The 21,447-nt window shown below is 51.7% G+C and overlaps 2 protein-coding genes across 6 annotated transcripts in view; one reads left to right on the forward strand and one right to left on the reverse strand.

Moving 5' to 3' along the window:
- Nucleotides 1-21,190, reverse strand: part of LOC105494216 (NPC1 like intracellular cholesterol transporter 1) — a 27,731-nt gene extending 6,541 nt beyond the window's left edge. The window contains exons 1-14 of one of the 5 annotated variants that reach the window (XM_011762489.3): nucleotides 21,067-21,190; nucleotides 18,674-20,199; nucleotides 16,739-16,839; nucleotides 16,154-16,326; nucleotides 15,768-15,896; nucleotides 14,367-14,549; nucleotides 13,663-13,777; nucleotides 13,353-13,480; nucleotides 11,989-12,126; nucleotides 11,678-11,767; nucleotides 2,062-2,252; nucleotides 1,730-1,854; nucleotides 1,012-1,138; nucleotides 788-843 (exon numbers count right to left, since the gene is read on the reverse strand). In XM_011762489.3, the coding sequence (XP_011760791.2) occupies nucleotides 788-843; nucleotides 1,012-1,138; nucleotides 1,730-1,854; nucleotides 2,062-2,252; nucleotides 11,678-11,767; nucleotides 11,989-12,126; nucleotides 13,353-13,480; nucleotides 13,663-13,777; nucleotides 14,367-14,549; nucleotides 15,768-15,896; nucleotides 16,154-16,326; nucleotides 16,739-16,839; nucleotides 18,674-20,199; nucleotides 21,067-21,189 (3,205 nt within the window). In that variant the 5' untranslated portion in view covers nucleotide 21,190. Of the gene's footprint in view, nucleotides 1-787; nucleotides 844-1,011; nucleotides 1,139-1,729; nucleotides 1,855-2,061; nucleotides 2,253-11,677; nucleotides 11,768-11,988; nucleotides 12,127-13,352; nucleotides 13,481-13,662; nucleotides 13,778-14,366; nucleotides 14,550-15,767; nucleotides 15,897-16,153; nucleotides 16,327-16,738; nucleotides 16,840-18,673; nucleotides 20,200-21,066 lie in introns of those variants that run through there. The other 4 variants (XM_071095116.1, XM_011762491.3, XM_011762492.3 and 1 more) reach the window with 4 other exon arrangements.
- Nucleotides 1-21,447, forward strand: part of LOC105494244 (oxoglutarate dehydrogenase) — a 467,517-nt gene that overhangs the window by 289,696 nt on the left and 156,374 nt on the right. The window lies entirely within an intron of this gene.

The following is a 21,447-nucleotide window of genomic DNA, read 5'->3' on the forward strand; positions in this document are numbered from 1 at the left end:
TTTGTTTTGTACAGGAGGCCGGGCACAGTGGTTCATGCCTGTAATACCAGCATTTTGGGAGGCCGAGGCAGGCGTATCACCTGAGGCCAGGAGTTTGAGACCAGCCTGGCCAACATGGTGAAACTCCATCTCTGCTGAAAATACAAAAATTACCCAGGTGTGGTGGCATGCTCCTATAGTCCCAGCTACTCAGGAGGCTGAGGCAGGAGAATCGCTTGAACCTCGGAAGTGGAGGTTGCAGTGATCACACCACTGCACTCTGGCCTGGGCAACAGAGTGAGACTCTGTCTCAAAAAAAAAAAAAAAGGGGGCCTCCCTATGTTGCCTGGGCTGGTCTCAAACTCCTGGGTTCAAGAGATCCTCTCGCCTCGGCCTCCTGGAGTGCTAAGATTACAGGCATGAGCCACCGCACCCAGCCTCTTGTTACTTTTAATGACTGCTAGGATTGTGCTGTGCCAAGCATCCTAATTCATTTAGCCAGCTGCCCTTTGGGTGTAATTTGTGCTGGTAAGAAAGGTACTTAGCCAGGGTGTGGAGAACTCCCAAGTATGGTATCAACTGCTGAATGAATTCCACAAACAACGCTGACCATTGACTTGGGAGTGAGAGAAGGGGTGAAGTCTGAGGATGTGGAGTTGGGAAACAAGACCCCTGCTGACAGGGCCAGGGCAGTTAGAAGCTCCTGACACAGGAGGGAGACAACATGTGACAGGCTATTCCCTGGGGTTCTCAGGGGCCCTCCAGAGCAACTGATTATGTCCTCCCCTCCAGGCAAGGCCATGCTTACCTAAAACCTGGCCATCTGAAGTCAAGTTCACAGAGGTGCTGTATGCTCCCAGGCCGCTGTGAGGTCAGGGCAAAGGCTTAGCCAGGAACAAAGCTCCTTTCATCTGCCCAGCCCACAGCCACCCCAGAGAGGCCCCTGATAGCTTCCTCCTGCCTCTCTATATTCACCCCCATCCTAGGTCCCACATGTCTGTCCTCCCCAGCAGAAGGCCCTCCCAAGCTTACCCTTTGGGACATTTGATGTTGGGCCGGTCATTCAGGAACCAGGGAAGATACTTATAGAACTGCTCCACTGAGGGCCTCACAGAGCCCATCGTGATGCTCAGGCAGTTCTTTAGGCAGTTCAGGGAGTCTGCAGAGAAAGCAGGGGTCTGGGCAGTGACACCCCAGGGCCAGCAGCAACTGCTGTGTGCCCCTCCTTCCCCAACAATCCCATCAGAGGTCCCAGGCACTCCAGCCTCAACTAGTCACTTCTAGGGGGATTTGCTTTTGTTATTTGTGGGAGAAGTTCTCCTCTTGGCTATAGAAACTGTGGGCACCTACAGGCAGAAGGGGAAAGGAAATTTGGGGCAGAAAAACAGGCCCCACAAAGTCCTCTCCACCTACAAATGCCACTGCTTTGTGCGGCGGGGCCATGTGCCAACCTCAGCAGCTCTCCACTCCTGACTCCCCAGTGCCCTGCCACCCAGGAGTGCCACGTGCTCTGAAAGTGGGGCACGGTACACAGCAGCATACGTGTGTGATGCCCACGGGCCAGCACAGCCACCCACACAGATGCTCCTCACAGAGTGCCTGTCCCTCAGGCCACATCTGCATCCATGCCCCCAATGGACCCCACAAGACAGGTCAAGATGTTGAGGGAGCCTCTCCAGTCCTCTCCTTTCTGTTGCCTCAGTTTGCCTGAGCTATGGTAGGCAGTGAGCCCCTATGGCCCCAAACTCACTGACAGTCGAGGGGCAGAACTGGTCCTTATTGGGGCCAGATATATAAAGGCGGCAGCAGGAGGATGGGGTCAGCCAGTCAATGAAGTCATCCACCCAGGAGGAGGCAGGGATGGCAAGGTAAGACCTAAGGGGCAGGTGGGAGGAAGGGTGACAAGGCCAGCTGAGCAGGGTGGTGGATTCTTCTCATGGCCCAACCCCCACGCAGCCTTCCCCAGGCATACGACAGCAGGACAGCAGGACAGGGGTACAACAGGCAGGAAGAAAGGACTGGTGAGGACTTGGGGGACTCAAACAGGGAGTAGGCCGGGGTGTGGGGCGGCCAGGCACTCACTGCTCAGGGAACTCTGTGGCATACTGGATCTTCTGGGTGAAGGAGAAGTTGTTGCAGCCTGCACTGGAGCAGATGGCATTCATCCCAGCCTCACTGGAGAAGTTGTAGCCTGAGGTAGTAACAAAGTACACCGGGGCCCCCGTCTCGAAGTAGCGGTTCAGAAAGAGGAAATAGTCAAGCAGGTACGAGTCCTAGGAGTGGAGGAGGGTCAGTAAGCTTCAGTTTGCTATGCACACCCCTAAAGGGCTCACTCCAGCTCACACTCTCGAAGGTACACACAGAAGTACATGCTAAAAGGCACATGCTCAGAGGTCCACGATCAGAGGAACACACACAGAGATACACATGCAGTTACACACTCAAAGGGATGTGTCAGTGGGACACTCAGAGGTGTACACACAGATACATGCCTAGAGGTACACAGAGGTACATGTACACACGTACACAAAATATACACCGAGAGGTACATGCTCAGAGGTCACACACAAGGTACATATAGAGAAGGACATGCACAGACACACACACTCAGGGGTACCTTCAAGATGTATGTGCACTGTACAGTTACACCGGAACACGGTTTTAGGTGTACCCACAGATGAATATACTCCAAGGTTCACAGAATAGGTATAATCACAGGTGCAAACAGAAGTACACTTACAGGGGTGCAAGCACAGAGCAACTCATATCACCTCACATGAACACACACTGACACACACAAACATGCACATACACATAATTGTATCCCTTCCTGTCACCCCCAATTTGGCACAGCCACAGTCTAACAAGCTGGCCTGTGACAACGGCCCGTATTTGTGTGCACACATAAATGTCAGTGTATACACCCTCAAAGCCATGCACCAGGCATCCTCATGGTCTGCTCCCTTCTATAACATAAAGGCTCAGAGTGACATTAGGGAAAATGGCACAGTAGGAAGTGTCAGGAATCTCTCTCCCCGCCTAGAAAACAACTTGTCTGGTATAACTATTTTTTTTCTTTTTTTTGAGACAGAGTCTTCCCAAGCTGGAGTGCAGTGGTGTGATCTCTGCTCACTGCAACCTCCACCTCCTGGGTTCAAGCGATTCTTGTGCCTCAGCCTCCTGAGTAGCTGGGATTACAGGCACGTGCCACCACTCCCGGCTGATTTTTGTATTTTTAATAGAGATGGGGTTTTACCATGTTGGCCAGGCTGGTCTCAAACTCCTGACCTCAAGCGATCCACCCGCCTCAGCCTCCCAAACAGCTGGGATTACAGGTGTGAGCCACCACACCAGCCCTGGTGTAATTATTTTGGAACTCTGGAGTCTATTGAGGGCTGGAAGCTTCTAGGATAAGTCTTGGACAGTAAATTGTGGTTAATTTCAGGCAATCTCAGCTTTTAGTACAGTAGCAGCTACCCATTTGCCACTCCCAGCTTCAAGGCATGCAGCTGTGTATGCTTTCCAGAAGCAGCTTGTACACAGCTTGCAGGAGCCAGGGTAGGCAAGGACACCATCCACCAAATATCAGCTGGGCATGATGGCTTACACTTGTAATTTCAGAACTTTGGGAGGTCAAGCAGGAGGGTCACTTGAACCCATGAGTGGGAGACTGATCTGGACACACAGTGACACCCTGTCTCTACAAAAAAAATATACAAAAGTTAGCTGGGTGTGGTGGCACATGCCTGTAGTCCCAGCTACTCAGGAGGCTGAGGTAGGAGAATCATTTGAGCCTGGAAGTTTGATGCTGCACTGAGCTATGATTGCACCACTGCACTCCAGCCTGGGCAAGAGAGCCAGACCCTGTCTCTAATAAATAAATAAATAAATCCAAATATCAAGTTCTGATATCTGAGTTCCGATCATTGATCATTACTTCTGATATTGGTGGTACAGATACACAGGCAGGCAGCCACTATTGCAACGCCCACCACCATTGTTGCAACTGCCTCCACATCTTACTAAAGTGACTTCCAGGAGATTTAAAGAGTAAGCACCTATCCCCCACCCCTTCATTTTTCCCTCGTTTTCCTTTTGGGAACCATACATATAAGGACAAGGACATTCAAAAGCAACCATAAATATAGGGATATTTAGACAGTCACCACACTGCATAAATGCCCAGAGAAATATGCAGGCTCATAAAATACCTGAGAAGACATTAACTCTGTGCCTTTGGCTGATCCCCAGCACAGAAACACCAACAGCAATAAATAACATAAAGCAAGCCCTGGGAAAGAAGGAGAATCTGATCTCCAGAGCTACTACATTATAAGAATCAAATGTCCGTTTTTCAACCAAAAACACACCAAGAAAAAGAAAAACATGGCCCATTCAAAGGGAAAATATTAAGCAACGGAAACTGTCCCTGGGTAAGACCAGACAGCAGACTTACTAGACAAAGACTTCAAAACAATTGTCTCAGCTGGGTGCAGTGGCTCATGCCTGTAATCCCAGAACTTTAGAAGGCCAAGGCAGGCAGATCACATGAGGCCAGGAGTTCAAGACCAGCCTGGCCAATATGGTGAAACCCTGTCTCTACTAAAAATACAAAAATTAGCCAAGCATGGTGGCAGGCACCTGTAATCCCAGCTACTTGGGAGGCTGAGGCTTGACCCCAGGAGGCAGAGGTTGCAGTGGCCTGAGATCACACCACTGCACTCCAGCCTGGGTGACAGAGCAAGACTCTGTCTCAATAAATAAATAAATAAAACAATTGCCTTGAAGTTACTCAAAGAGCTAAAAGAAAACAAAGCCAAGGAAATAATTTATGAACAAAATGGAAATATCAATATGGAGAAAACATTAAAAGGAGCAAAAAACTCTGGAGCTAAAAAGTATAGGAACTTAAGTGAAAAATTCACTAGAGGGATTCAAAAGCAGTCAGAAGAAAGAATTAGCAAACTGAAGATAAGACCATTGAAATTACTGAGTTTGAAGAACAGAAAGAAAAAAAAATAACAAAAGTGAACAGAGCAGAGCCTAAGGGACTGTGAGACATCATCATCATCAAATAGACCAAAATATGCGTTGTAAGAATTCCAGAAGAAAAGAGAAAGGGGAAGTGAGATTATTTGAAAAACTTATGGCCAGAACTCCCCAAATTTGATGAAGGACATGAATATAAACATTTAAGAAACTCAATAAACTCCAGTAGGATAAACTAAAGAAACCCACACCAAAGGATATTAAATTTTTTTTTTTTTTTGAGATGGAGTCTCGCTATGTTGCCAGGCTGGCGTGCAGTGGCATAATCTCAGCTCACTGCAACCTCTGCCTCCTGGGTTCAAGTGATTCTCCTGCCTCAGCCTCCCAAGTATCTTGGACTACAAGTGCACACAACCACGCCCAGCTAATTTTTGTATTTTTAGTAGAGATGGGGTTTCACCACGTTGGCCAGGATGGTCTTGATCTCTTGACCTCGTGATCTGCCTGCCTTGGCCTCCCAAAGTGCTGGGATTACAGGCATGAGCTACTGCACCCGGTTGCATATTATAATTTAGCTGTCAAAAACCAAAGATAAGCCAGGCATGGTGGCATATACCTGTCGTCCCAGCTACTCAAGAGGCTGAGGTGGGAGGATTGCTTGAGCCCAGGATTTCAAGTCCATTCTAGGCAACATAGCAAGACCCTGTCTCTAAAAAATAAAATAAAATACAGTTTTTAAAAAAATAGAAAACATTGAAAAAAAGAAATGACTTGGCATATACAAAAGATTGTCAAAAAGATTATCAGCATATTTCTCATCAGAAACCTTAAAGCCCAGATGGCAGTGGGTTTGTATATTGAAGGTGCTAAAGAATGCTGGGCATGGTGGCTCATGCCTGGAATCCCAGCACTTCAGGAGGCTGAGGCAGGTGGATCACCTAAGGTCAGGAGTTTGAGACCAGCCTGGCCAACATGGCAAAACCCCATCTCTTCTGAAAATACAAAAATTAGCCAGGCATGGTGGCACACGCCTGTAATCCCAGCTACTCAGGAGGCTGAAGCAGGAGAATCACTTGAACCTGGGAAGCAGAGGTTGCAGTGAGCTAAGATTGTGCCACTGCACTCCAGCCTGGATGACAGAGTGAGACTCTGTCTCAAAAACAAACAAACAAAAAACAAGTGCTGAAGAAAAAACAATTGTCAATGAAAAATCCTAATTCCAGCAAAACTGTCACTTAAAAATGAGGGAGAAGGCCGGGCATGGTGGCTCATGCCTGTAATCCCAGCACTTTGGGAGGCCGAGGTAGACAGATCATTTGAGGCCAGGAGTTTGAGACCAGCTTGACTAACATGGTGAGACCCCATCTCTGCTAAAAATACAAAAATTAGCCAGGCATGGAGGCATGCACCTGTTAATTCCAGCTACTTTGGAGGCTGAGGTAGTAGAATCTCTTGAATCTCGGAGGTGGAGGTTGCAATGAGCCGAGATCACACCACTGCACTCCACTCTGGGCGACACAGTGAGACTCCATCTCAAAAAAATAAATAAAAATAAAAAGTAAAAATGAGGGAGAAGCCAGATGAGGTGATTCATCCTATAATCCGAATACTTTGGGAGGCTGAAACAGGAGGATTGCTTGAGCTCAAAAGTTCGAGACCAGTCTGAGTAACATAGTGAGACCCCCATCTCAAAAAAATTGTTTTAATTAAAAAGTAAAAATGGGCCGGGCATGGTGGCTCATGCCTGTAATCCCAGCACTTTGGGAGGCCAAGGCGGGTGGATCACCTGAGGTCAGGAGTTCACGACCAGCCTGGCCAACATGGTAAAACCCCGTCTCTATTAAAAATACAAAAATTAGCCTGGCATGGTGGTGTGCACCTGTAATCTCAGCTACTCAGGAGGCTGAGGCAGGAGAATTGCTTGAACTCAGGAGGCAGAGGTTGCAGTGAGCTGAGGTCACACCATTGTACTCCAGTCTGGGCGACAAGAGCGAAACTCCATCTCAAAATAAATAAAAAATTTAAAAAAAATTAAAATGAAGGTGAAATTAAGACATTCTCAGATAAACAAAAGCAGAAGGAATTTGTTATCACTAGTCCTTCACTGAAAGAAATGCTAAAAGGAATCCTGTAGGTTGAAATAAAAAGACGTTAGACAGGCCAGGCGTGGCGGCTCATGCCTGTAATCCCAGCACTTTGGGAGGCCAAGGCAGGCAGATCACCTGAGGTTGGGAGTTCGAGACCAGCCTGACCAACATGGAGAAACCTCATCTCTACTAAAAATACAAAATTAGCCCAATGTGGTGGCACATGCCTGTAATCCCAGTACTCAGGAGGCTGAGGCAGGAGAATCACTTGAACCCAGGAGGCGGAGGTTGCGGTGAGCTGAGATCACACGATTGCACTCCAGCCTGGGTGGGCAATAAGAGTGAAACAATGTCTCAAAAAAAAAAAAAAAAAAAAAAAAAGACATCAGACAGTAACTCAAAGATGTATGAAGAAATAAAAATCCCTTGGCTAGGCACGGTGGCTTACACCTGTAATCCCAGTACCTCAGCTGGCTGAGGTGGGAGGATCTTTTGAGGCCAGGAGTTTGAGGTTATAGTGAGCTATGATCACACCACTGCATTTCAGCCTGGGCAACAGAGCAAGACTCTGCCTAAATAAATAAATAAATAAATCCCGAGCAAGGTTAAATAAATGGGCAGTTATAAATGTTATGATTTTTAACTCCACCTTTTTGTACATGATTGAAGAGACTAATGCAAAAAAAAAAATCATTAGCCTATGATTTTGGATACATAATGCCTAAAAATACAAAAGTTTTTGAGACACAGTTTCACTCTATTGCCCAAGCTGGAGTACAGTGGCACAATCTCAGCTCACTGCAACCTCTACCTCCTAGATTCAAGCAATTCTCATGTCTCAGCCTCCTAAGTAGCTAGGTTTACAGTCATGTGCCACCATGCCTGGCTAATTTTTGTATTTTTAGTAGAGACGGAGTTTTGTCATGTTGGCTAGGCTGATCTCGAACTCCTGGCCTCAGGTGATCCAACCATCTCACAAAGTGCTGGGATTACAGCCGTGAGCCACTGCACCCAGCTGAAAAATATAATTTTTTGAGACAAGGTCTCTCTCTCTTGCTCAGGCTGGTGTGCAGTGGCATGATCATAACTGACTGCATCCTTGAATTCCTGGACTCAAGCAAGCCTCCCACATAGCTGGGACTACAGGCATGTGCTACCATGCCCAGCTAAATTTTAAATTTTTTCAAGAGATGGGATCTCACTGTGTTGGCCAGGCTGGTCTCAAATTGCTGGCCTCAAGCAATCCTTTTACCTCCACCTCCCAAAGCATTGGGATTACAGGCATGAGCCACCATGGCTAGCCCAAAATATAATTTGTGACATCAATAACTGAAAGGGGGATAAGATGGAGTTGTTATAGGAGCAGAGTTTTTGTATGCTATGGAAAGAAAGTTGGCATAAATTTAGAGTGTTATAACTTCAGCACATTTAATGTAATCCTCATGGTAATCACAAATAAAATTAGCTGTAGACTATGCACAAAAGGAAATGAAAGGAAAATGTAAAATTTCACTAGTAGCAACCAACTAAGCACAAAAGAAGTCAGTAATGCAGGAAATGAGAAACAAAAAAGCTACAAGGCATATAGAAAACAAATAGCAAAATGACAGAAGTAAAGCCCTCCTCATCAGTAATTACTCTAAATGTAAATGGATTAAACTCTTCAATCAAAAGAGAGTAGTAGGGTCAGTCATGGTGGCTCATGCCTGTAATCCCAGCACTTTGGGAGGCTGAGGTGGGTGGATTACTCAAAGACAGGAATTCAAGACCAGCCTGGTCAACATGGTGAAACCCCGTTTCTACAAAAAATATAAAACAAGTAGCCAGGCTTGGTGGTATGCACCTGTAATCCCAGCTACTCAGGAGGCTGAGGCAGGAGAATCGCTTGAATCTGGGAGATGTAAGTTGCAGTGAGCCAAGATCGCTCCACTGCACTCCAGCCTGGGCGAGAGACCGAGACTCCATCTCAAAAAAAAAAAAAAAAAAAAAGAGTGGTAGAATGGATTAAACACACGATCAAGATTGTGAGAGTTGGCATACTGTGCCCTAGGCAGCCCCCATCTGCTAAAAAACAACAAAACGTGATCTAACTATATGCTCTCTCCAAGAGACTCACCTTAGATCCAAAAACACAAATAGGTCAAAAGTGAAAGAACAGAAAAAAAGATATTCCATGTAAATAGGAACCAAAAGAGAATAGGGATAGCTATACTAATACCAGACAAAATAGACTTATTTTTATTTATTTATTTTTTTTGAGACGAATCCTTACTCCGTTTCCCAGGCTGGAGTGCAATGGCATGATCTCAGCTCACCGCAACATCCGCCTCCCAGGTTCAAGCGATTCTCCTGCCTCAGCCTCCCAAGTAGCTGGGATTACAGGCATGTGTCACCATGCCCAGTTAATTTTATATTTTTAGTAGAGACAGGGTTTCTCAATGCTGGTCAGGCTGGTCTCAAACTCCTAATCTCAGGCGATCCATCCACCTCAGCCTCCCAAAGTGCTGGGATTACAGGAGTGAGCCACCACTTCCAGCCAAAAAAATAAATATTGTTTGAGTTCACTTATACGAGGTGCCTAGAGTGGTCAAACTCATAGAACAGAAAGTAAATGGGCCAGACACAGTGGTTCATGCCTGTAATCCCAGCACTTCAGGAGACCAAGGTGGGCCGATCACAAGGTCAGGAGTTTGAGACCAGCCTGGCCAACATGGCAAAACCCTATCTCTACTAAAAATACAAAAATTAGCTGGGTATGATGGCACATGCCTGTAGTCCCAGCTACTCAGGAGGCTGAGGCAGGAGAATCGCTTGAACCTGGGAGGCAGAGGCTGCAGTAAGCCGAGTTCATACCGTTGCACTCCAGCCTGGGCGACAGAGCAAGACTCCATCTCAAAACAAAAAAGAAAAAGTAGAGGCCAGGTGCAGTGGCTCATACCTGTAATCCCAGCACTTTGGGAGGCCGAGGCAGGTGGATCACCTGAGGTCAGGAGTTCAAGACCAGCCAGGCCAACATGGTGAAACCTCGTCTCTACTAAAAATACAAAAATTAGCTGGGTGTGGTGGTGGCCGCCTGTAATCCCAGCTACTTGGGAGGCTGAGGCAGGAGAATCACCTGAACCCGGGAGGTGGAGATTGCGGTGAGCCGGGATTGTGCCATTGCACTCCAGCCTGGGCAACAAGCGCAAAACTCCATCTCAAAAAAAAAAGTAAATGGTGGTTGTGTCAGGAGCTGAGGGGAGGGGAGAATGGGGAGTCACTGTTTATTGGATAAAGTTTCAATTTTGCAAAAAGGAAAGAGTTTTGGAGATGGATGGTGGTGATAGTTGAATAGTATGAGTGTACTTAATATCACTGAACTGTACACTTAAAAAAGGTTACAATGGTAATTTTCTATTATGTGTATTTTACCACAATAAAAAACTGGGAAAAAAATGATAAAAATTTTAAAAGCAGTAAGAAACAAACATCCCCAACAGAAAAATAAACAAAAGACGTCAACATAAAACCTCAGCAAGGTCTAGTGGCCCATCACGTCCTTCCTTCTTGCTCTTGGGGCACTAAAGACCCTCTTCACCTCAGCCCCGTGACATAGCCCCCAGGGCTTCTGCAGGTGGCAGGTTCATTCTGGGACTCCCCACCTGCTCTCCCTCCATAGGGTCACCCAAAGTATAGTCCTGAGCTGTCTGCTCTTGTCACCTGGCTCCACCCACCTGCTCCTCCCTCACCTGGCTTCCAGGCCAGTACAGCCTAACACATCTACCCCAGCTGCACCCCACTCAGCCCTGCTGTGGGCTTGGGCCTCGCTGCTTCCACTGGGGCTCCTGCCAGTGCCCAGACTCTTGCCCAAATCTCCATCACAGTTCTCCAGATGGGTCCTAGACATCAAGTCCCCTTGATGCCCTCCCTCTCCGCAGAGCTTGCTCATGCAGTCTGACCATGTGTCTCAGACTTTGTTGTCTGTGGCTGCTTTCTCTTGGCCACCAGTCCATGGCCACCACTGGTGCACATCCAGATGAGCCGGGTCCCCAGCCTTGGCTGACACATTGTGCCTGTTGGCCCACACACTTACTGATCCAGGCTGGGCAATCAGCCTCTCCCCAACCATGCCCTTGGCCTCCAGCTCATCCCACCCCCACAGTCGCTGCCACACCCAGGAAACACACCTGGGCTCGCCCCAGCCCCCCCATTGGCCAGTCTGTCATCACTTTCCTCTGCAAATCCTATGCGAGCTTGGAGGCCCCTCCAACCATGGGGCTTTCCTTTCCCTGAACCCCTGCCCTCCCTGGGCTTCAGGCCCAGAGGATTCACAGGGCTGGACACTGGGCAGGCACTCAGCAAAGTGACAGTCATTCTTTGTGGCCTGCTGTCTCACATGGACAGCCCTCCAGTGCCTGGGCCATCTCTCTTACTGTGGCCTGGGGCTGGCACCTGGTTGTTGTGCTGTTCATACATGAATGTGGCTTCACTCCGCAGGACTGCTGGAGATGCCTCCAAAGCAGTGAGCAGCTCTGCACCTCTGGCCAAGCCCCTGGCTAGAGACCCCCAACCCATCCCTGCTGGTTGCTACTGCCCCTCCCCAAATCCCAAGGGCCTAAGGGTTGAGAAGAGCCTGAGCTCACCTTGGGCAGGGCCAGCTCCTGGTCCAGTCCAACACTGATGTGGCACATGTAGTAGAGGCTCACTCCAAACAGGGCGAGAAACAGCAGCAGCTGAGAAGGGACCTGCTGCATGAGACCACCCTGCCCAGTAGCCGCCCCCCAATCTCCCCGCAAATTTAAGTCAGTCAGGGTGTCATGGGCAACATTCTGAAGTTGAGCAGACTTGCATGCCAGCCCCAGGTATCAGCACCTCCCCACCTCCAACCCTGGTCTCCCTGAGGCGAGGTCCCCACCTAGTCCCCCTGCCCTCCTGTGCTTCCAGGCCCACTCACCACAACCCCTCGAGTGATCCAGTGCAGCAGGAAGGGGACATAGGCCTTTCGGAAGAGGCCAAGCAGGAACCCCTCTCCCTGGCCAGGCAGGGGCAGCTCCCGGGGCTTGACGCAGCAGCAGACGTCCAATCGGGAGGCCTGGAGCGGGAGGCAGCCCCTCGAGGTAGTCCCAGAGCAGACCAGATCCCAGGGACCACCTTCCTGCCCCCAGGGAGTGTCACCTTCTGTGGGTGGCCTGTGCCAGTGCCGCTCATGGAGACATACCAGTGTGCTGTTTTCTTTGCCTTTTTTTTTTTAAATCTTGATAAAGTATCTTTAAATTGTATGCCATCATTGAAACCAACAGATCAACTCCTGTCGATCTCTCATTTATACAGCTGACCCTTGAGCAACACGAGTTTGAACTGCCTAGGCTCACTTATCCCTAGATTTTCTTCCACCTCTGCTGCCCCCAAAACAGCAAGACCAAGCCCTCCTCTTCCTCCTCTTCCTCAGCCTACGCAACCTGAAGACAATGAGGATAAAGACCTTCATGATGATCCACTTTCACTTCGTGAATAGTAAATAGATTTTCTCTTCCTTATGACTTTCTTACTAACATTTTCTTTTTTCTAGCTTCCTTTATTGTAAGAATACAGTTTATAATACATATAACATTCAAAAGATGTGTTATCGACTACTTATATTATCATTAAGGCTTCCAGGTAATAGTAGGCTAGTAGGAATTAAGTTTGGAGGGGTCAAATGTTACCTGCAGACCAGGCGTGGTAGCTCACGCCTGTAATCCCAGCATTTGGGAGGCCAAGGTGGGTGGACCACTTGAGGTCAGGAGTTCGAGACCAGCCTGACCAACATGGTGAAACCCCATCTCTACTAAAAATACAAAAATTAGCCAGGAGAGCTGGTGGGGGCCTGTAATCTCAGTACTCGGGTGGCTGAGGCAGGAGAATCGCTTGAACCCAGGAGGCAGAGGTTGCAGTGAGCTGAGATCACGCCATTGCACTCTAGCCTAGGTGAAGAGTGAAACTCCATCTCAAAAAAAAAAAAAAAAAGTTACATGCAGATTTTCAACTTCTCAGACAGTCAGTCCCCTAATCTCCACATTGTTCAAGGGTCAACTGTATTTTATTTCTGAACCTCATGCACTTAAGGAGGTTCGATTATATTGCAAAATTTGTCAAAACAAATTTATTTTTCTATAGGAAATTGGAGAATACATGGCCTAAATATTACCTTCCCAGCACAATGCCCCTGTCCCCCACCCCATTCTCTGGGCCATCTCTGTGGTGGTAAAGCCACCCCATCTCCCTGCCATGGTGGGAACCCAGGGGCAGGTCCCTTGGTACTGGCCCGGCTGCCCCTACCTCCTGCCTCTTGCTGTCCAGGGAGAGCAGGGCCACAAAGGCAGACATCTGCAGGAGGAAGTCAAGGACCACTGCAAGGCCAGAGGTCAGGGCAAAGGTCCGCACAGCTGGCATGGGGGTCAGGGCCCCTGTGAGGGAGCAGAGGGCTGTCAGGGAACCCTGGCTTCAAGGGCAGAGTGGGAGCTGACATTGACAAGGTGCAGGGGGGAAGGGGGTCTGCACCATACCCACTGCCCTCTGGGAACTCCTAGGCCCCGGCACTAACCCAGCAGGCCTAATGCCAAGTGGGAAGGGTCTGCCCCAGGCTCACCTAGGAAGAAGCAGATGGCCTCAGAGAGGCTGCACAACAGCATGCTGGGGGCCACCCTGCCCAGGGCTCGGCCAATGTGAACCTCTCGCGGCTCCCCAGGCCTCCGGGGCAGCCTCTGGGTGGGAACAGCAGGGATAAGAGACAGGGACCTCCAAGGGCACCATCCCTCAAAGGCCAGCAGGGAGCTGGCAAGTGCCCAGAGCTGCAGCCAGGCCTGAGGAGCTGCTCTGACCTTCCTGAATCATCAAAGACCCTCACACTCTCCACGGCCAATGTTCTTCTTCCAGGGTCTGGCTGGGAGAAATGCTTGGTGCTTTCGAGATGTCTATAGCACCCCTGTTCCAAGCATTGTTGGAACCCTGTTCACCAACAGGGAGAGGTGAAATCGACTCTGATTTATCCTTACCGTGGAATGCTACGTAGCAGCATAAAGACAGGAGGAGGCTGTAATGTACTAACATGGAGAGGTTTTACTAGACATTGCAAGGAGTTAACAGAAAGCTAATTCCGGATGGTAGAGGCAGGATGAAGTCATTTATGTCAACACACTCTAGTTTCTACAGATATTGTAAACATGAGTGTCGATGAACAGAAAGAGTCTGCAGGGAGACCCAGCAAATTCATGCCAAAGTCCCATCTGGCCAGGCGGTGAGGTTGGCAGAAGAGTGGGCAGTTGGGGGTATGGAGAGCTCCTCCCTTCTTACCTGGTACTCGAGAACAAAGATGAAGATGTTATCAGCCCCCACAGACAGCACCAGGAAAGGCACCACTTGCAGGATGATCAGGGAGGAGCGGATACCCAGGTAGGAGAAGAAGCCCATGGCAGCCATGACTGCTCCCAGGACCACGGCCACCCCGCCAAGGCCCAGCGTGGCCTTGGAGTCCACCTGTAATGCAAACAGGCTCAGCCCCCTGGCCACCTAGCACCTACCCAGTATGCCCACCAGCCTCAGCTAGGTGAGACACCACAGCAGGCAGGCACCCTCCGTGCCTGCAGGTCCCCGATATGCCCCCGGTGGTGAGGAGCTCACATCTCACATTAAAGCCCCTCTGCAGAGCCATCCTCCCAAGGGCAGGTCCATGAAACCCCAAGGCATAGGTGAGCCTGCTCCATCTTCCTTGAGCACGCATTGCAAGAGATTGTAAGTATTAGCTTTGCATTTGGGCAAGTCAGGGTATGGCATGTAACAGAAAGAAAACTGCTCTTAGGTCAGGTGTGGTGGCTCACACCTGTAATCTCAACACTTTGGGAGGCTGACGAGGAAGAATTGCTTGAGCCCAGGAGTTTGAGACCAGCCTAGGCAACAAAGCGAGACTCCGTCTCTACAAAAAATTAAAAAAAAAAAAATGGCCGGGAGCAGTAGCTCATGCCTGTAATCCCAGCACTTTGGGTGGGCAGATCACCTGAGGCCAGGAGTTCGAGACCAGCCTGACCAACATGGAGAAACACTGTCTCTACTAAAAACACAAAATTAGTCAGGTGTGGTGGCACATGCCTGTAGTCCCAGCTACTCAGGAGGCTGAGGCAGGAGAATTGCTTGAACCTGGGAGGCAGAGGTTGCAGTGAGCCAAGATCGCGCCATTGCACTCCAGCCTGGGCAACAAGAGCAAAACTCTGTCTTAAAAAAAAAAAAAAAAAAAAAAGCTGGGCGCAATGGCATGTGCCTATAGTCCCAACTACTTGGGAGGCTGAAGCAGGAGGATCACTTGTGCCCAGGATTTTTGAGGTTGCAACAAGCTAAGATCATGCCGTTGCACTCCAGCCTGGGCAGCAGAGCAAGACCCTGTCTCAAAAGAAAGAAAGAGAAAAAAAGAGACAGAGAGAGAAAGAGAGAGAGAGAAAGAAAAGAAAGCGAAAGAGAGAGGAAAGGAGGGAAAAGAGAAAAGAAAAGAAAGAAAAGGAAAGAAAAAGAAAAGAAAACAGCTCTTGGCCTTTCACTTTCAGCACAGAACACCTTCGAGAGGTATTACCCTTTGGGGCAGCCACTTAGGTGTGTCCATTCTGCTGCTCTGAGATGCTCTGGTTAGGAAAGTTGTAGAAGGCCTGCTGAAGATGCCTGGGGTCCTGGGCTAGCCCACCTAGCTGTGTCCCTCCCGCTTCTCACCATCACTCGGCTCCAGCTGGAATAGCTGCCCAGGGCCAGGGAGATGTACAGGAAGATGACAATGTAGCTGGTGGCAAAGATGGGCAGGTCTTCGGCTGTGGTGCGATTGATCTCATCTTCCAGAGAGCGCTGTGGACACACACCCGACCAGCCCCCACTGACCGTGCCTGCTCCAGCCAGGCCAGCTCTCAATAGCTCAGTCACTGGGCACTGTGTGTTGTGTCACAGGGCCTGATGGCCCCCCGTCATCCCTGGTGAGGCTACAAGAACAGCCATCACAATCACCCTGTTCCGAGCAGGCAGCCACTGCCCAGCTTGGGGACACAGGAGCTGACCCAAGACCACCTGGGTTGCACCCCCAGAGCCAGGGACCCTGCAGCCCCTACCTCAGCCATGAACGTGACCTGGAACTTGCCAGCCGTCCGACGCTGGAAGGCTCGCATTTCCTCCAAGAAGGCCTCCTCCCACAGCTGGGCCTGGGCCAGCCGGGGGTCCCCGGCAGGGTAATTGTTGAGGGAGAACGTCATGATCAGGGCCTCCGCCTCAGAATAGTCCTTCCCTGGGATAAGAAATGCTCAGTCCCTTCCTGCTGCACCCGTGCCTCCCTCCCCCTCCAGCTGCACCCCTATATTCCCTCCCCCTATCTAGCTTCACCCTTGCCATCACCCCTTGCTCCTTCTCCCCCACTCCTTCTTCGTCTGATTCATGGCCTTACCTCCTACACCCCACTTCTCTCAGGCAAAGGTAAGACCTTTGGGCCCAGGCAAAAAACCAGAGTGCCTGAGTAACACTATGAGAAGATAAAGGAGATGGCAGAGAGAGGAGACAGGACAGGGTCGGCCTATAGCTTCCAGAAACCAGGTCACCCCCAGGCTGTGAGAACCCCCAGCACCACCCCCACCCTCCCGTCTATGGTTCCTGCCCCAATACTGCATCTTCCTTGGCCTCCTCTCAGGGCCCACTTAGCTTACCTTTGTACCCCCCAACGGCAAGGAAGGGGAAGACAGGGGCCCCATAGTCAGCCATGCAGCTCAGGGCCAGGGCTGTGCCATCCTTGAAGGTGAGCGGGGCACTGGAGGGAGATGACCACAAAGGGAAAGGGCCTTTCCTGGCCCTGCCCAGTCCCTATGGCCCCTCCCTTCCCCTCCCACCCCAGACCCACAGCACTACGGAGGGTGAGCTGGTGGGGTGGGGGACACTGGCTGCAGATAACTGCAGATAGCCCAGCCCAGTGGGTCCTAAATGGCTCCCATCCAGCAAGATCTCCTGCAGGCCCCCACCCACCGAGTGAGTTGGAGCTGCCGGGTGCCTCCTCTGTGCCAGGCAGGGGCTGCTCCGGGCCATGTCCCTCTGTACCTCTCACGTCTCCACACACTAGCCTGACCTTCCTGGCTCTGACAGTATCTGATTCTGGATTGAGCATCACATCTGAAGTCCTCAGGTGTGATGAGGGTGGAAGAGCTGGGATTTGAGCCGTGGGGTCTGGCATGGGCTGTCTCAAATGTTGCCCTCTCAGCCTCCTTCTCCTGCCTAGGGCCCCCCAAAACCCTCTAGGTACTGAGGTCAAATTTGGAATCCTGGAGCCCAGGAGCCAATGTTTTCAGAGTTTACTAGCCTGGTACCCTCAGGCAATTCTGTAGTTCCTTCAGCTTAGCCCTTTCTGCAAAGCCCATCATTGTGAAGACGCGGTGGGACACCAGAGCGAAGCTCTCTACGCCCCTCTCTCAGCTCTCAGCAAGCAAGTGCTGGTTGCTGTGTGACTTTGAGCAGCTTACCACACCCCTGCGAGCCTCAGTTTTCATGTCTGTAAAGTGGGGATAATTGGACCACCCAAGAGTTGTTGTGAGCACCAAAGTCAAAATAAAGATAATGCCCTATAATGGACTATAAAGCTAGCATCAGACACGAGTCGGAGGTCAGACCACGATGCCTCCCCAGAGCAAACAATAGCTCCTCTCATTCCCGCTGTTTCCAAGAGACAGCCCTTGGGTTCCTGGCACAGACACTCTGAGAAACAGCCCAAACTTGGGGCCCAGCCAAGGGATGCAGAGCCAGATAGCGGGGGACAGAAAGTGTCAGCACTCTCTTCCAATGCAGTGGTTCTCAAAGTGTGGCCTGGGGCCCTTCGGTGTCCTGGAGATCCTTTCAAGGGTCTGTAAGGTCAGAACTGTTTTCATAATAACACTAAGATGCTATTTGCCCCTTTTAACTCTCATTTGCTCTGGAGTATGGAGTACTAAACGTTCATTTTGAGGACCTCTGCTCTACTCCAACCTCAAGGAGCCTCCACTGCCACCGCCCCGCTGCTGCCCTTGGCTCTTGGGCGCCTTGGTCCAGCAGCCTTGTTGGCAGCACACCAGAGTGGACAGAACCAGGACTGAACCCCAATCAATAGAAGTGTATGTGGCTGTGGCCTGCCCCAGGACACCCGGCCCAGGTGCCTGAGACCAGCCATGACCCCTGGCCTGAGGGCACTTTTTCCAGTGCATACCATGGTACCTCACGGGCTACTGACGGCCCTATGGCACCTGGCACAGAAACAAGAAGCAAAACAAGGCAAATATAAACATGTGCTGTGCCAATCGGACTCCTCTGTCAGACTTAAACCAAGAATGTGGCAGGGAGCTCCACATGTCAGGAGCTCTGCAGAAAAGACAGAGTGGACCCGGGGTTGAAGGGCCAGTGATGGCCATGCACAAACCTGCAGCCATGAGCAGGAACTCTGGCCAAAGGAAATGGCAGCTGGACGAGGGGCAGAGATAAGCATCTGGGCAGCCCCAGGCCAGAGTCATAGGAATAGCTACCTCCGGTCCTTCAGGACCAGCTGTATGCCCGGCCAGGTTCCCGGGAGGCCATGGCAGCCCAGCCCCAGCCCGCTCCTCGCTTGGGCCCCACCACGGACTCACTTGGCACAGTACAGAAAATGGTCCCTCCAGTCGACTTGGGAGGTCTGCCCCATCAGTGTCTGGTTGGCCGTGAGCAACAGGAGCGTGCGGTTGTTCTGGAAATACTGCAGGAGGCTGTTGATGCAGCAATCGGAGAGACTGGTATTGTCCGGATTGAGGGGGGCGTAGCAGATGTGCTGCAGGGAGATGTTGCGCTGTGCTTCGGGCGACCACACCTGGAGGTGCCGCAGCCTCTCCTGCAACTCCAGCAGCTCCAGCAGCAAGTCCAGGTCCAGGATCCCGCTGAAGTTCTTGGGCCCCAGCAGCAGGGAGTCATACCTGTAGCTGGACCGGTTAGGAGCCGTCAGGATCACCTGGTTGGTTCGGAAGAAGGGGCCGAAATGCTGGTCATGAAAAGCCTTCTCACTCCGGGCTTGGCTGTTGGGGGCCGACCACAGCTCCACGGGGTCCGTAGTGAGTTCTGTAAAGACCAGGCCCGCTGCCAAGACCACCACCGGGATGACAGACAGCACCAGGATGGTCAGAGGCCACGAAGCCACCCAGGTGCCCCAGCCCTGGAAGAACTGGCCAAGGAGGGTGTGGGTGGAGAAGCTGAGCTTGTCAGAGAGGCTGGTGCCCTTCTTGGGGTCCACCGTCTTGCTTTTGTCCCTGGTGGGGGCCACACGGAGTCCCACGAGCAGGATGGCGACCACAGTGAAGACAGAACAGAGGATGATGATGAGGACCAGCCCACCCGGCATCCGGCCCAGGCGGAAGGTGGAGTCCAGGGCCTGGGGATGGGCGATGGCAGGACAGGATGCAGCACAGTCCTGGCAGGAGCAGGCCACTGCGTCGTCACCTTGGGACTCATTGCAACGTGCAACCCCCTCATTCAGAGGCTGAATCCCACTCCCCACAGCCTGGCCGGGCTCCAAGAGGTGGAAGGTGATGTCCAGTGGGGCCAGACCATTGCCTGTGTCTCCCTGGAAGTTGAGCCAGCGCTGGGCATTGCAAAGGGCAGAGCCATACACGCCACACATGCTGCCCACAGCCAGCGTGGCAGCCGCAGGGATGTGCACACGGCTGCAGGAGTCATAGCTCTGCTCGGCAAAGCTGTGCTGGTAGAAGGCCTCATAGGCCACCACAGCTGGGAGTTGTCCAGCCCCTAGCTGAGCCACGCGGGTCACATTGATGAAGAGGCTCTGGTTGGGGCTGCATGTGTTGTGGCAGTGCAGGCTCACGAAATTGTCAGAGCAGGCTGGGCAGCGGGTGAGGAGGGCCTTGGTGATCGACAGACTCGCTTCCAATGATACCAGCTGCTTGGCGGAGCAGCAGGCTTGGGTGTTGGGGCCGGTGTAGAGGCGGGGGCAGATCCTCTGTAATAGGATCAGGTGATCACCTGTGATGTTGCGGGCTGGCGTGTTGGACAGACAGGACACGTTGGAGAGTGTCATGAGGCCTCCAGACAGCTCTGGGTTCTTCCCACATTCGTCATAGAAGGCGCAGTAGCCAGGCTGGTGGATGGGTGTGTAAGGCTCGCTCTGGGCCTGCAGACACAGCAACATCACTCATGGGCCCTGACACAGCTGGGTGCCATCCAGGCAGCAGGCAGCCAGGGAGGGCGTGGGGGTAAGAAGGACATGGAGCAGGGGCAGGGAAGGGGGTAGTGTGGGGAGTGGGAAGCCTCCTGGAGGCATGTGCCAGCCAGCCAGCCAGTGTTGGAGTGACAAGTGGGCGGGGCAGCCAGGCCTTTCTTCCTAGGTGTGGCCTGATAGACCTGCAGTTTAGGAAGGTCCTGCTGGAGAGGCCAGGTATGGGTAAGGAGGCAAAGCTGACTCCAAGGTGCCGGGCCCTGCCCACATCAAAGTCAGCCTGAGTCCCCACACTGCACACCACATCCAGAGGCCAGGGTCTCTCATGGAGAGTCTGTGCAGGAGGCCCCCCGGCTCCCACCGCCACCACCACCACCACCTGCTTGAGGCCGAAAGCCATCACCCACCTCCCAGACACAAAGGGAGCGAGGAACTTAAGAGGCGCCAGTCCTGGATCTTCTCCCAGGACTCCCTAGGTGATGCTCACTAGGTAACCCCATCCCAGCGCCTCCTTGCCTCAGACCTCCCTCAACTGCAGGCCTGGACCCCACCCAGTAGGGCCAGTGACAGGAGGGACTTGGAACACCCCAGTCCAGCGACCTCTTTCACCCCTGTGTGCATTCAACTCTGTGACCTGGAAACCCTCCACCTGCACCTCTCCTCTGTGGGGCCTGGCATCCCTCATGTGTCCGGAGACTGGCCCAGCCTGCAGGCCCTGAGGCTCCCTTGCTGTTACCCAGTAACACTCGCCTGGTACACGGCTGGCCCCAGGGTCCCTAACTGGAGGCTGTAGGGGAGGTGGAGCCAAGCCCTGGGACTCACCAAGTGCAGGAGCAGGGCCCACAGCAGCCAGCCCCTCAGGCCGGCCTCCGCCATCCCGGGTCGAGAAGGGGTCAGCGGGTAGCTGCGCCAGGCCTCAGGGATAGCCAAGGGCTGAACACACATTAAGGCAGCCTCCTCCCCTTCGATGACAACCCTGGCCTGACTGGGTTAGGGACCAATGAGGCTGAGCCCTGCTAGTTAATGATCCACCACTCCCACTGTTTGGCCCCAGTCCACAGGCCCCCGCTTGAGATGAGCCTCATCATGCCGGTGCTAGGGTCTCCACTCACTTCCCAAAACGACCGAAGCCAGAGGGCTGAGCCAGTTAGGGGAGAGACCACGCTGTCAGCCCCTAACTCAGCTTCTGCTGGAGTTGGTGCC

Source organism: Macaca nemestrina, chromosome 4 (genome assembly GCF_043159975.1).
Source record: "Macaca nemestrina isolate mMacNem1 chromosome 4, mMacNem.hap1, whole genome shotgun sequence".
Taxonomy (NCBI): Eukaryota; Metazoa; Chordata; class Mammalia; order Primates; family Cercopithecidae; genus Macaca; species Macaca nemestrina.